Genomic DNA, 15102 nt, shown 5'->3' with positions numbered 1-15102 from the left:
GAAGGGCTGGGAAATACAGTCAGTGTACTCATCCCCTCATAGCTGCTGTGGCAGCAGACCCACACAAAACTGGGTCTGTCAACAGTCAGTCGTGGAGTGGAAAGATTCAAGGCCTTACCCCTCCCTGCTGAACTGTTGGCTACTTGTAGATTTCAGAGGAGGAGCGGTTAGAGTTCTCAGGGATGTACACACCGGAGGAGCCCATCAGGCTCTAGTGGATGTTCTAAACCCCTGATTACACAGATGTTCTTGATTAAACTCAGTGGGTCTCAGAAAGGCGGGAAGGGGATATGATGTGTAAGAAAGGAACTTGTAGAAAGGAGAGGAATGAGGGTGAGAAGGAGATTAAAGAAGGTGGGTTATGGTAATCAGAATGCATGTCAGACATGTGTGAAATTGTCAGAACAAATTCAACCGAAGTTTTTTTTAAAAATGTATCACTTGTAAGCATCAAGTTGATAGAAGACAAATATAGTAATATATTAATTTTATAGATCTTAATAATTTGTTGTTGTTGAGACAGTATCTCACTATGTAACCAGGGCTGGCCTTGAACTTGCAAGCTTTTTTGTCCCTGCCTCACAAATCCCTGGGCTGGGATTATAAGCAATTGCTACCACATCTGGCTTAGGGTTTGACAGTTTGAAAATCCTGTGTACATGTTAGGACATTTTACACTGAAAATTATCTTACTGAAGACAATATTATTGTCATTTTGCCATGGGAGTAGAGATTCAAAAAGCTAAGTGACATGCCCAGCCAGAAGTTCATATATGATAAAGTCGTACTAGAAAGCAAGTGTATTAGCAACTTACCTTTTTTAGTTTTAGAAATGAGTCCAGCCTCATATAGATAGCTGTAGGGAACTTACTGGTACATGATGATATTTTTAACCCAAGTAAAACAAAATATGTGGTTCTGTAAGATGTTTTGTTTTGTTTTGTTTTTTCCAAGACAGAGTTTCTCTGTGTAGCCCTGGCTATCCTGGAACTCACTGTGTAGACCAGACTGGCCTCCAACTCAGAGATTTGCATCCCTCTGCTCCCCAAGTCCTGGGCTAAGGGCTTGTACCACCACTGCCCAGCTTTGTAAGAGTATTTTTAAAAATATTTTTAATTACATTTATTTCTATGTATGTGTGTCAGCACAGTGCATGTGTGAAAGTGAGAGGACAATTTGCAGGAGTTGACTCTTTTCCTTCCACAGTGTGTGTCCTGGGATCAAATTCAGGTCATCGGGCTTGGCAGTGGGTGCATCTACCCACTGAACCAGTACAAGACTATTCTTTAGAGTTCTGTGGTTCAGAACAATAGCAATTCTTTTTACTAGGTTGACTGCTCTTAATAGAGGAACGTTAATAATCAGCATTACTTTAAGAACAAAATACTCTCTTTCTGGTATGTCAGATCTCAAATTCAAATTTGCTGTCTTTATAGGACAATTGTCGGCGAGCTGAAAATGTCCTCCGTTTATGGATCATTGAAGCCAAGGACCTTGCCCCTAAAAAAAAATATTTCTGCGAACTGTGCCTTGATGATACCCTCTTTGCTCGTACAACCAGCAAGACCAAAGCAGACAATATTTTCTGGGGTGAACATTTTGAGTTCTATAGCCTTCCACCTCTCCATAGCATCACAGTTCACATTTATAAGGATGTGGAAAAAAAGAAAAAAAAGGACAAGAATAATTATGTAGGGCTAGTCAACATCCCCACTGCCAGTGTGACTGGTCGCCAGTTTGTAGAAAAATGGTACCCAGTGAGTACACCCACACCCAACAAAGGAAAGACAGGAGGACCTTCTATTCGAATTAAGTCACGTTTCCAAACTATCACCATTCTGCCTATGGAGCAATACAAAGAATTTGCAGAATTCATCACCAGCAACTACACCATGCTGTGTTCAGTTCTTGAGCCGGTAATTAGTGTGAGGAATAAAGAAGAGTTGGCTTGTGCCTTAGTACACATTCTTCAGAGTACTGGCAGAGCCAAGGTAAGTCAAAAAGGGGTGTGTTACCTGAAAGTCTTTCCTTACCATGTACAAGAAAATGAAGCTGTGGATACCGGTAGATACTGTGAAAATCCAGCTTAGAACGGTTTCAGAAAAGAAAAAGGAAATTAAGGTTGAGTGAAGAAAGCCGATTAGCAGTTCTATAAGATTTGGAGATTTTTTTTAACTAAAGTAAAATGGAGGAACTAGCAAATATTTATTTCTAGTTACTTTTCATGAAGGTAGATACCATAGTTGCAGTTGCTAGGATAATCCCACAGCATGTTCAAATTCTGTTGTTACTGTTTTCTTTTTGAAACATGGTCTCACCATATTGGCCATTCTAGCCTCAAACGTGAGATCCTCCTGCCTCAGCCTCCCAAATCCCAGACTTAAAGATATGATACAGGTGTGCAACATCATGCCTAGCTGAAGTTTTTCTGGAGTATTAAATGTTGTATTTTAAGATTAACTGCTAACTGTGTCCCAGTGGTACAGAAGGAGATAATCAAGAAATGTGCTGACTGTAAGTCTTCATGGAATAAAATCTGTATCTGAAGTGGAAACACGAGGGGTGTTGTACAATTAGTTGGCACCTGTTTTATGGCAATCTTTCATCTGAATGGAAATGAACACTGGGTTATTCCATAAAATAGCATCTAAAGTGTGCCAGACACTGTTCAGTGCTGAAAGTGTGTCTTCCCTGGACATGTTGAACAATATAACACTGTCTTTAGGGGCTTTCAGTCTTCCGGAGAAACCATACTAAACGGTTATAAAAGTAAATCTGTGATTACAGTAAACAGTGCAGAGGGTACAAAGATAAATAATACTGTGGAGGTGTGGAGCAAGGGGAACTGGCAAGTGAGGCTCTAGGGCAATCTTGATCCAAGAGGGCTTCATGGAGGAAGCAGTGTGTGAACTGAGATCTAAAGGTTCCCAGAAATCAGTTTTACAATAATGGGAGTGGAGGTTAGGGGACGGAACTGAGAACAGCATTTGCAGAAGATTGTCGTGGTGAGTGGAGAACACTGACTGTGGATGGGCTGTGTGGACTAAAGGATGTAAAAAAGAAAAGAGAGCATCATGTGGGAACTGGTGCAGAGAGAACAGTACTGAGTAAGGTCGGAAAAAGAGAGAGATTTGCAGATGCATTCGGAATTATGATCTTTTTCAACAGTGCATTAGAAAATCTCTGAAGGAATTCAGAAATTAAATTTAGAGCTGGCAATATGTAAGATTTTTATCCTGACTGCCTTTTCCCTTTCCACGGAACTTGGTGGCTTAGTTTAAAGCAACGTTCCGAGGATATCTGCTATTTTGGCAGTCTCTTCTAATGTATAGTTCTTACTCAGTTGCTTTCTTTCTGACGAACATTCTTCTGCCAGGATTTTCTGACTGACTTGGTGATGTCCGAGGTGGATCGTTGTGGAGAGCATGATGTCTTGATCTTCAGAGAAAACACCATTGCCACTAAATCCATTGAGGAATACCTCAAGTTGGTAGGACAACAGTACCTCCATGATGCACTGGGTATGGAAAAGGAAGATATCTATCTTCTTTCTCTTTCAGTTTAACTTCTTTTACCTCCTAGGACAAAGAAGTTAAATTCAAATTCTGCATGCATTTCATTCATCTGACTTGAGTGATTTAGATTTCAACTGTACTGTCTCTGCAGTACTTACCAGTAGAGTAACCACACTTGTGTATTATGTGTATGAAAATAGAAAACTCATCAGTGTATATAGCCACCCCAAATCTCTGCATTTCTGATCCCAGGGTGTATAATAATATTGATGGATTTCACCTCTAGAACTTAGGTGTCCTATTTCCCCTCAAGTATTGGGTATTTATACCATAAGTCTAAAAGGCTATCTTACCATTTATTACCATGCATACAAAACTCTCATCAGAAATGAAGAAATACTTGATAGTTCCTACAGTTCTATACTTCCGTTTAAGGTCTCTAACTAGTAACTAATTTTTAACCCAATCATTAGTTGTTGATAACTATGCCACTCAAAGATCCAAATGTGGTTATGAAATTAAGCCTTTAGCTTAATTTAGTAAGGCAATGTGTTAGACGCACAGTATAATAAAGTGATAGGATAATTAAGTGCGTGTGAATTCCTTGAAGAAAATGGTGGTTTAGGGGTGGACTGTCTGTCTGTGCTAGCCTAAGCTGACCTTGTTTTCATAGCAGTCCTCCTGCCTCTGCCTCCCAGTGCTAGGATTATAGACATGAGTCACATGCCCAGCAATTTCCTGTCTCTTCATCCTCCTGGCACTTCACAGAGTGTAATACAGCACTGTACTGACAAACACAATGCTAGTCACATATATGTGACAGTATATGTTTAATGAGTAACTTCAACTTTAAGTCGTCACAGTGTAAAAAGAATAAGAGAAACCACTGAAATTAATGGCAAACTTTATTTAACCCAGTGTATTCAAATATTAACAACTGATCACTGTGGGAATAATTAATGAGGTATTCATTTTCCATACTCTGAAATTCAGTATATATTTTATATTTATCCCACATTTCAATTTGTTCTAGTTGTACTTCTAGTGCTTACCAGTCACGTAATAAGGTATGCTGAATGACTATAGAGGTTTTTGTTCACAAGGAGTTTATAATGTAAGGAAATAAGATAGGGTTGTCTGTTTAACCAAAAGAGAAATCCTGTGTTTTTGCAGAGAATTTTTTTAATGACTCCAGCTCAACAGAATTTTTAAACTTCTTGTGTGAATATACTTCTATTGTGTGAGTACAGTAAAGGTTGAAGGGTTAAAACAAACACTGTAAGGGTAGTTAGGGATCAGCATGAAAGAAACAAGAATGAGACATGAATTAAAAGGTACGGAAGTGAAGGGGAAAAGTCAGGTGAGTATGCAATACACCTCTCAGTAGAAAAAGGACATGAAGGTGGACCATGGGTAAAGGCACTTGCCACCAACCCTGGTGACCCAAATTCAGTCCCAGAACCCATATGGTGGAAGCATTGAACCGACTCTGACAAGTTGTTCTCTGACCTCCACACATGTACCATAGGCATGCTCATACACAAACACACACACACACACACACACACACACACACACACACACACACACACACACACAATATATGAAATAATAATAGTAAAAGGACATGAAAGAGTCAGGCAGTGGTGGTACACACCTTTAACCCCAGTACTCAGAGGCAGAGACAGGTGGATCTCTGTGAGTCTGAGGCCAGCTTGGTCTACAGAGTGATTTCTAGGACAGCCAAGGAAACCCTGTTTCAAAAAGAAAAGGAAAAAGAAAAACATCAAAGAGGCACGTTGAATAACAGCAAAGATTGGTAATAATAAGAACCAAAATTTGAGGTCCTGGCTGAGGATTTAGATTTTACACTAATCATTTAAAAGCTACCAAAATTTCTCAGTAGGATAATTTTAATAGAATTAAGAGAATGATGAGAATGAATTTTTTAAGAAAAAATAATAAGAAGAAGCCATTTAGGAGCTGAAGAGATGGCTTATTGGTTAAGAACAACTGATGCTCTTGGAGAGGACCTGGGTTCAGTCCCCAGCATCCACATGCATTCAGTCCCCACCACCTACAAACGTTCTGTAACTCTAGTTTCAGATCTGATGCTCTCTCCTGGCTTCTTTGTGCACTGCATGCTTGTTACACAGACATAAATACAGAAAAATATACTCATACACATAAAAAAATTTAATGAATAAATCTTGAAAACAAAAAAAAGCCATTGTAGCAGGAGATGAAGAAATAATATGACTTACTAGACAATTTTTGGGAGTAGACTAGTGAAAAAGAAGGATAAGAAAAACATTGAAGTTGAGCTGACTTGGCAACTTGTTCAGTTTGTAGGAAAGGAAGATTAAATGTTGTAGAATTTGTAGACTTTCTAAGTGACTGATTCTTTTTTTAGGATGTACTTTATTTATAATCATGTATGTCTGTCTGTGGGTATGTGCACATGAATGCAGGTACCCACGGAGCTTAAGTTAACAGGCAGTTATTGCCTGCCAGATGTGAATGCTGGGAACCAAACTCAGGTCTTCTGCAAGGGCAGTACAGGCTCTTAACTGTTGAGCCATCTCTCCAGCCCCTTGATAACATTCTTAGAAGAAACATAACAGAAATCATGGAAGTAGTAGGCTTGAAGGGGGGAAATTATATGTTACCTTATATGTATTCACTTGAAGTTCTGATAGGAATTTAGGGGGAGTAGAGGTGGGAAAGCAAATTAGAACATATGTCTAGACAGGTGTGAGAACTCTGGTACTAACTCATATAGAGGAGTTAAATGAAGCTAAGAAATTACCAAAACAAAAAGAGAATAAAGCCAAAAATACATTTCATGGTGCATCTTTGCTGAGAGTAAAAGGGAGATGAGGAATCAAGAAAAATGATCAAAGAAAATGCAAAAAAGAAACAAAACTAGGAAACGCAGCCTTGAATACCAAAAAACAAAAAACAAAGACAGTGAAAGAATCAGAGAAGTGATCTTTTTCATAGTACCTCCTAGGTAGTCGACTGCAACAGGATGAGCTTGAGTATGTCCTCTGAAAACATTGAGTGGATGATGAATGCAAGCTTTATACTTTCTATGAGAAGTGCATGGATACAGATGTTCCTGCTGATGTTCTGGGTGAAGAGTGGAAGGGTTATATGGTCTGAATCAATGGAGGGAATGATGAACAAGGTTTTCCCATGAAGCAGAGTAACTTGACCCACATCTGGTGAGTAGGGGTATTCTTGTGATAGACCAAGGATAACCAGAGAGAGGAAGAGCAAGTCTGTTTTTGGATGCGTTGTGATTGCCAAACTGAGTGTTCTCAACTTGGTTATTGTTTTTTGTTTTTTGTTTTTTTTTAAAAAAAAAAAAAAAGGAGAAAAGGATATTTCTGGACTGATAGACAGACACTATTGTGCCTCAGCGATTGGAGCCCAAAAGAAAACTAGCAGAATTAGTTGAAACAAACCTTTCAGCTCCGTAAAGATGATGTCCACCAATATGTTGTCAAGAAAGCTCTTAAACAAAGAAGGCGATAAACCCCCAAGATTCAGCCTCTTGTTATGCCACAAGTCCTGCAAGTGTTCTGAAGAAACAACACGCTAAGGAAAATGAGGAGGAGAAGGCTGCAAATATGCTAAACTTTTGGCCAAGATAATGAAAAAAGCCAAAGAAAAGCTACAGAAACAGATTGCCAAGAGATGTAGGCTATCCTTGCTGAGAGCATCTACTTCTGAATCCAGTCAAAAATAGTCTTTAAAAGTAACAAATTGGTCAGATTTGTTTTACTTTTAACAAATCTGACCAATTTGTTAAAAGGGAGGGTCAGAAGCCAAAGCTACAGCTTAGTGGTAGCATACAGTTTTAAGCATTCATGATGCCCAAGGCTACCATTTTTATTCTTAGATGTTTTGTTTATTTACACATGTGTGTATGTGTGTGTGTGTGTGAGAGAGAGACAGAGACAGAGAACAAATACAACTTTTACTTGATTTTCTCCTTCCACCATGTGGGGGCCAGGAATCCAATTCAAGTCATCAGGCATTGGAGAAAGCCCTTTTGCCCACTGAACCATCCTACTGACCCAGTACTACCTTTGACCAAAAAAAAAAAAAAATCAGATGGTAAGAAAAAATAGTTGTCGAATTCTTTCACAGTTTAAATATTACTTGTGATGCTTCAGACTGGTATATCAAGAGGAAAGGAGCTGGGCAGTGGTGGTGCACACCTTTAATCCCAGGACTCCAGAGGCAGAGGCAGGCAGATCTCTGTGAGTTCGAGGACAACCTGGTCTACAAAGCAAAAGCAAATTCCAGGACAGCCAGGGCTACATGGAGATACCTTGTCTTGGAAAAAAAAAAAAAAAGGAGAATTTTTTTTTTTAAAGAAGAAAGGAATTATAAGAGGTTAAAAAGTAGTAACTGAATGGTTGAGAAGTAGGGCTGTGTTTACATGAAGCAGACGTGCTGTAGTCACAGTTAATTTCTACTCTGAACAAGAGTTGTTTTTTTCACTTCTGTTTATCCTCAAATCTACTCAATTGCTTTAATGTAAAATCTAATAAGAATTATGAGAAAACAGTTGATTTTCATTGACATTAGGAAAGATGCTATTAATCTCATTTACCTAGGCATTTACTATAGTTATAAATTATGTCATGGTTTGCTTTAATGATTTATGCTGTCCTCTAAAAGGCAACAGTGAAGCATCTCTAACAGTGTTCTCCATTCTGTGAACATGAAGGTGAGAAGATTCATATTCTAAAGATGTATTTTCTTAATGGGATTTCTGAATTAAACCTCCAAAATGACAAATGGATACCATGTCCTTTGATACAGTAGTGAATAATTAAATATCTGATGAGCTCAGTAAGGCATGAAAATTAATTCATTGAGCATGGGAAACAATTCGGATAACCTCCCAAAGATCTCTGTTAACATTTCTGTAACCTAAGAGCATGGGTTAGGGTAAAAAAAAAATGGCTGCAACTTTCAAGAGCATGAAAACAACTCATAAGATTCTCAGTACTGAGATTGGACTGTCTTCTTCCCATTGAAGTTTTGTTGTATGAAATACACTTTAAGCAAAAAGAAAAAAGAAGTGCTGTTTATGTCGTTTGTTGGTAGAGCACTTTCTTGACATACATAAGGCCATGAGTTTAATACCCACCCATCCTCAAAGAAAGCTGCAGTCATAATGTACAGTGTCAGCCAGCTTCTTAGCCTGTCTTGATCTTAATGAAAGCATTACTCTCTACTGAAAAAAATCTGTTTTATTTAGACTTAAGTCTTTCATCTGTTAGCTCCCTTTACCTGTCTGATTAAAGTCAATTTTTTGTTGTTGTCTTGTGACAAGGAAGAAATAACATCTGTGAAACATAAGTCACTCAGAAGGTATAATTTCTAGGCTGGTGTTGGAGGCAAATGCCTTTCAGCTGTAATATGTCAACATCTGTTAACTTAAACCTACACATGAAATGTTGATGATAGTAACGATTTAGTGATTAGCACAGACAACACATAGTAGAACTGAGCATGGTGGTACATGCTTGCATTTCATCAGTTCCAAGGTAAAGGCAGGACTATTTAATGAGTTTGCAGTCAGTCTGGTGTACATGAGACCTTTCCTAAAAAGGTGGGGGCTGGGGAGTTGGAGAGATGGCTAGGTGGGTAAGAGCACTTAACTGCTCTTGCAGAGAACCCAGGTTGGGTTCCCAGCACCTACATAGTGACTCACAACCAGTTGCAATGAATTTGATGCCATCTTGTAATCTCCACTGACACCGGGCGCTTGGGTGGTACACATACAGACACATACACATAAAATAAATCTAAAATTTTTTTTAATTTAAAAAGTGTTTTCAAAGAAGAGGGTGGAAGATGGCTAAGTGGTTAAGAGAGCTTGTTTGCTGCATAATCATCAAGACCTGAGTTTGGATAACAGTACCCACATAACAAGCTGAGTGTCTGCAAACACCTGCAACTCCAGCTCCAGGGATATGACACTCTTCTGGTCTCCATGTACAAAGGCATACTCATCTGCTCACCTGCGTATTTATATTCATGCAGACACAAATAAAATAGTTTTTACAATTCAAAGAAGAAACCAGGATAAAACATTCTGAGTACACACTAACTATTTAAACTCAGTGATTGCCCCTTTTAGCTCTTTTTCTTTTCAAAGGCAAAGGAGCAAACAAATAATTTTTAAGTAAGTACCTTTTTAGGTACAAACCTATAAAAGCTTCATCCTCATTTTAGCATACTACACAATATCAGACATGGGTTATAATTCCAAAAATGAAAACAAATTTTAATAGAAAATTTTAACAAAAATTTTTGTGGTATCTCATAGTGCTGGTACCACATACAATTTTTGTCTGGATCCTGAGTAATTTCTTGGGCCATTTACTTGAAGAATGAAAGAAAAATAGTTAATGTTTATATTATTTTATTTTCCTTTTTTTTTTTTTTTTTTTGGTTTTTCGAGACAGGGTTTCTCTGTGTAGCTTTGCACCTTTCCTGGGACTCACTTAGTAGCCCAGGCTGGCCTCGAACTCACAGAGATCTGCCTGGCTCTGCCTCCCGAGTGCTGAGATTAAAGGCGTGCGCCACCACCGCCTGGCTATTTTATTTTCTTAGAATAGCTGTGACCCAAATGAACACCCTTAACAGAATGTTACAGATTTACAGTTTGGCCAACTATTACTAAAATATTTGATGCTGATAGTTTTGAATTTTATAGTTATGTATCCTTTAAATGAAATAGATTATGTGGAAACATGGAGTGAATACTGTCTTGTGGGGATTCTTTTTAAACTTAACAGTTTGGTGATTTTTCTTGACTAAAAGCTATTTTAAAGTAGCATATTTTGTACATAATAGTGCTTTCTATATGAAGCCCAACTAAGTGCCAAGAAGATACTACATTTGTTTTTAGTTTGGTTTTGTTTTTTTTGTTTTGGATTTTTGTTTGTTTGTTTGTTTGCTTGCTTCTTAATACCACAGTTCTGCAAGACAGGTCTCATACTAATAAAGCAGCTAAAGCTCAGGTTAATTAAGTGATGTTTCAAGGTCCCTTAGTTAGGTGAGGGATCCAGGGCTTGATCATAGCCCTCTTTTAATACTGTAATGCATGTTCATCCCCCCACCCCACCCCCCATGTGTGTATACCACTTTGCTTCCTGTTCCCTAAGAATGTTTCTTCTAAATATGTTTCCCATACTCTGTAATAGCTATTTTTAAAAAACTTTCCTTTACCTCAGTAGTAATCATTTTGACAGAAAATATGTTTCATTTTGCTCCTGGTATTTTTTTCTTGTAGAAATTACTGTTCTTCAAAGCCCTCTTATGACTAACCTGAACCTCAAGTCACATCCACAGATTGAGAAGGATCTTTTAAAAGGTCCACTCCTCTTTAATGAAGAGAGACCTGTAAGAAAACAAGACTATGTACTTCCATCTCTTATAAAAATTTAGTAAGCTCCTATCCTGCTTTTTGAGAGTTATTTAAGGGGGTATGAATTTGAACATGATTAAAACCTAGTTCCTAACTTCCAAAGTTTGTCTTACAAGTGAAAAGTGCATGTGAACAAATATGCACCAGAGTATAAACCATGGGCTATCAGAAGACATTGAAGTAGTGTGCCTTGCAGAGGTAAACAGATACAGTTATTCCAAAGAGTAGTAAGCAGATCTTTATAGATAGGCTCTCTGGCCAATGTCTGTGGAAAAGCATGTAAAGTATATATGAAGAGAAATGCTGCAGTTTTGTGTGGAAGGTTAAATTGCTGTCCCCAGTGCTAACGGTAGACCTGAAGAGCCTTGTTTACATCTGTGTTTGACACCAACATTTCTCCTAAAACCTTAGTTGGGTTACCTGTTCAATCAAGCTCGGGTTGTTGTTTGGTTTTTGTTTTGTTTTGTTTTTTGTTGTTGTTTTCCTGGAATAATGAAATTACTTACATTAGTGGGAGAACCCTTTAACAAGTTCATGATAATTAAATATATTTGGGGTTTCCAATAAAAGATACTATATTTTTAACTCAAATCATTGCTGTTTTTATAAATATTGATGATGTTGGTGATTGGTTCTATTTTGCTTCCAGGATAAAGAGAATAAATATAGTGCATGGGAGGAGGTAACTATTGGGTTCTAAAGCAGTGATGCTTCATGGTTTCTCACTAGTTCTGAGGAAAGAAAAGTCTAAAGAATGCTCAATTGTTTCTTATTCTGTTTAGGAAAGCAGAGTTTCATTATAGCACTTGTCACCTTTTCTCTTTGATTAGGGGAGTTCATCAAAGCCTTGTATGAATCAGATGAGAACTGTGAAGTGGATCCCAGCAAGTGTTCCTCTAGTGAACTGATAGACCACCAGAGCAACCTGAAAATGTGCTGTGAGTTGGCTTTCTGCAAGATCATCAACTCATACTGGTGAGCTTGTGTCCTTGCCAAGGAACCTACTTTTTCCCTATAAACATCACCACAAAGAAAAGACTTGAGGGAAATGACAAGATTCCCCTCCCTTAGTCCATTGTAAGCAGGACTTCTGAACTGCCTCTTTAAATAACCCTTTCCAGCTATTAGAGTTGTACTTTCTAATACCTACTAGTAGAGGTTGGATTTGTCGGATGGGGTTGTCTTGTTTTGTTTTTTACTTTTTAAAATATTTGCTAGAATGGAACAGATGTGTTCATAAATTTTGATCTTTTCTCTACCACAAACAAATGGTGAGTTTGGGAAGATTTTTCATGAACAGCCTTTAGGGGTGTTATGGTAAGCTGTGTTAAACCAGAGTTTAGTGAGGAGCCTCGTGCTGTTTTCCCACTTAGCTAAACTAAATTTGTACTAATCCAAAACTTTGTAACTTTCAGTTTCTAATCTCCACCTAGCCTTCTGTGACTTTTCCGCCACCTGTCGGCCATGAATCAGGCTGACCCCCATCCCAGGGTGTCTAATAGGGCCTCCTCCTAGCTCAGCTCTGGAACAGAAGCACGCTGGGTCAGAGTAGGCCACTTCCTCAGGTTAGGACACTTTCTATTTAGAGGTTATGGGGTTTCTTTTGTGTGTGTTTTTCCCTTCTGTAGTGTCTTCCCTCGCGAGTTGAAAGAAGTATTTGCATCATGGAAGCAGCAGTGCCTGACCCGAGGCAAGCAAGACATCAGTGAGCGGCTCATTAGTGCCTCACTGTTTCTCCGCTTCCTCTGCCCAGCCATCATGTCTCCCAGTCTCTTCAGCCTGATGCAGGAGTATCCTGATGACCGCACATCTCGGACTCTAACTCTTATTGCCAAGGTCATTCAGAACCTGGCCAACTTTGCCAAGTAGGTGAAACTACCCTAATCCTTTTTAAAACACCTGACTTCTTAAAAATGCATGAGCTTTTGAATGAGGCTGGGAGCCGCATTCCTACTCCTACTAGATTTTATTGCATTGTCAAGAAAAATTTTAAAATGGAAACAAATATTAAATAAAATCTGGTACAAACATTTAATGAAATCTTTATAATAACTGAAAATAATGTTTATAAAAGGTATTCAATAATATGAAAATGGTGATAGCTAAATTAAAATATTAATTAAAGATAGAATGACAAATGATATTATCTTAGTAATATGAAAAAACAATACAGGTATGAGAGTGTTGAGAAAAGGCTGGTAGTATGCTTACATCACATGCACAAGGCCCTGGGTTCAATCCCAAGCATCCATCAAGCAAAGAAGTGTTGTGAAAATTAGCAAATACTGTGGTTACATCATCTATTGTAAATAGGATAGCCACTTTCTAACAGGTGGTATTAAGAAAAATGCAGAAGACGGAAGGGTACTATAGACAGAAGAGACCAAATGCAGTACTTGAAATTTATTGGTATCTTAAGTTAGAAAAGCAATCTGTAAAAATTATTTGGGGGTCCACCAGGATGATTCATCAGGTAAGAACACTGTCTGTCAAGCCTGATGGCTTGAGTTTAACACTCCAAACCCACATGGTGGAAGGAAAGAAGCAGCTCTTCTTACAAGTTGGCCTTTGACCGCCACATGTGCACCATGGTGTGCAAGCACCACCACCACACACATGCAAAATAAACAAATATAAAGGTTGTTTTAGTTGTTTGGGGACTAGGAAGATAGCTCAGCAGTTAAGATCACTTACGACTATTGCAAAGGACCTGAGTTGGTTCTTAACACTCACAACTGCCCATCAATCTAGTTCCAAGGAAATCCAACACCTCTGGCTTCAAGGGGTACCCACACTCACATGCACATACATACATACATAATTCAAAATAATTTTTTATTATTTGGCAAAAACAGTAGAATTTAGTTAAGAACTATATATGAGATGATTGATGAATAATGTTTTAAAATTTTTAATGTGAAAAAGCATTGCTTTCTATAAGAGATACTCATTCTGAAAAAAAAATGACACTGAAGTATCTGTAATTTAGTTTAAAATGGCTCTAGATAAAAAAAGTATATGTATCTGTAGAGAATGAAAGCAAACCTGGCAAGCAAAAAAAAGGCTCCCAGTTGGTTGATAGATGAAAAGCATATGGGTGTTCATTATATATTCTTTCAACTTTTCTGTAAGCTTAAATTTATTTTCAAAAGGAAGTTAGGAAGCCAAGAACAATGGCTCACACCTTCAATCCCTGCACGCAGGAAGTAGAAGCAAGTGGATCTCTGTGAGTCCAAGGCCAGTCTAGTCTATATAGCAAGTTTAGGCCGGCCAACCAGTGATACTGCCTCAAAAAAAGGAAAGGAAGGAAGGACAGATGGACCAGGAAAAAATTCACTTTACAAAATTGATCACAGGTATATTTAATATTGAGACAGACAAGCTTCTTCCAACAGTGTATGGAAGAAAAAGTGTCAGTGAAGCAGATTGTCTTCTCATATATTATTTTGTAAATTTTATTTATTTTCATATGTATGGGTGTTCCACTGGTGTGTGTGCCTGTGTACCACATGCATGTGTGGTGCCTGCAGAGGCCAGAAGAGGGCACCAAATTTTCTAGACTGGAGTTAAAGACAGTTGTGAACAACCATGTAGGTACTGGGAGTAGAACCCAGGTCCTCAACTAGTGCTCTTAATCTCTTAATTGCTGAACCATCTCTCCAAACCGTTAATAGAATTTTTTGAAGTTCACTGTTTGAATTTTATGGATCTTATAGCTAAGCCAACACAGAAAGATTTGCCCATATTTGGGTTATTTCTGATAAAATTACGTGTAGGTTCTGTTGGGGCAGGTTTTATAGACTTAAAGTAGGATAGATAAAAAACAGATGGACAGAAATTTCTTCTCCGATGAAATAAAAATCATGAACAGAGACTTAGAAAAAGCCCCCTCCCATACAGTCTCCCCTGTGCAAGGATTGCAGTTCATGGTTTTAGTTACCCATGACCAACTGTGGTCCAAATATATTAAATGCAATCTTTAAACTATTATGAGTAGGAGACATCTTGTGATGTCTAGCTCAGTTCCACCCAGGATATCAATCATCCATTTGTTCCTTGTATCCATGTAGTGCATGCCAGTGTATGTTAATAGGCTCTTGGTTTTCAGATCAATTACTGAAGAATCAT

General features: G+C 38.2%; 1 protein-coding gene across 9 annotated transcripts in view; it reads left to right on the top strand.

Annotated features, from left to right (window-relative positions):
- The window catches only part of Rasal2 (RAS protein activator like 2), a 309127-nt gene that overhangs the window by 265660 nt on the left and 28365 nt on the right, over positions 1-15102 (top strand). For all 9 annotated transcript variants that reach the window (XM_052737303.1, XM_052737302.1, XM_052737301.1 and 6 more), the window contains 4 exons: positions 1437-1991; positions 3377-3521; positions 11805-11949; positions 12603-12839. In XM_052737303.1, the coding sequence (XP_052593263.1) occupies positions 1437-1991; positions 3377-3521; positions 11805-11949; positions 12603-12839 (1082 nt within the window). The remainder of the gene's footprint in view (positions 1-1436; positions 1992-3376; positions 3522-11804; positions 11950-12602; positions 12840-15102) is intronic.

Source organism: Peromyscus californicus, unplaced genomic scaffold (assembly GCF_007827085.1).
Source record: "Peromyscus californicus insignis strain IS unplaced genomic scaffold, ASM782708v3 Scaffold_14__1_contigs__length_90479793_seg_2, whole genome shotgun sequence".
NCBI classification, from domain to species: Eukaryota; Metazoa; Chordata; class Mammalia; order Rodentia; family Cricetidae; genus Peromyscus; species Peromyscus californicus.
The sequence above is the reverse complement of the archived record's forward strand: the minus strand, read 5'-3'. Positions and strand labels throughout refer to the sequence as shown.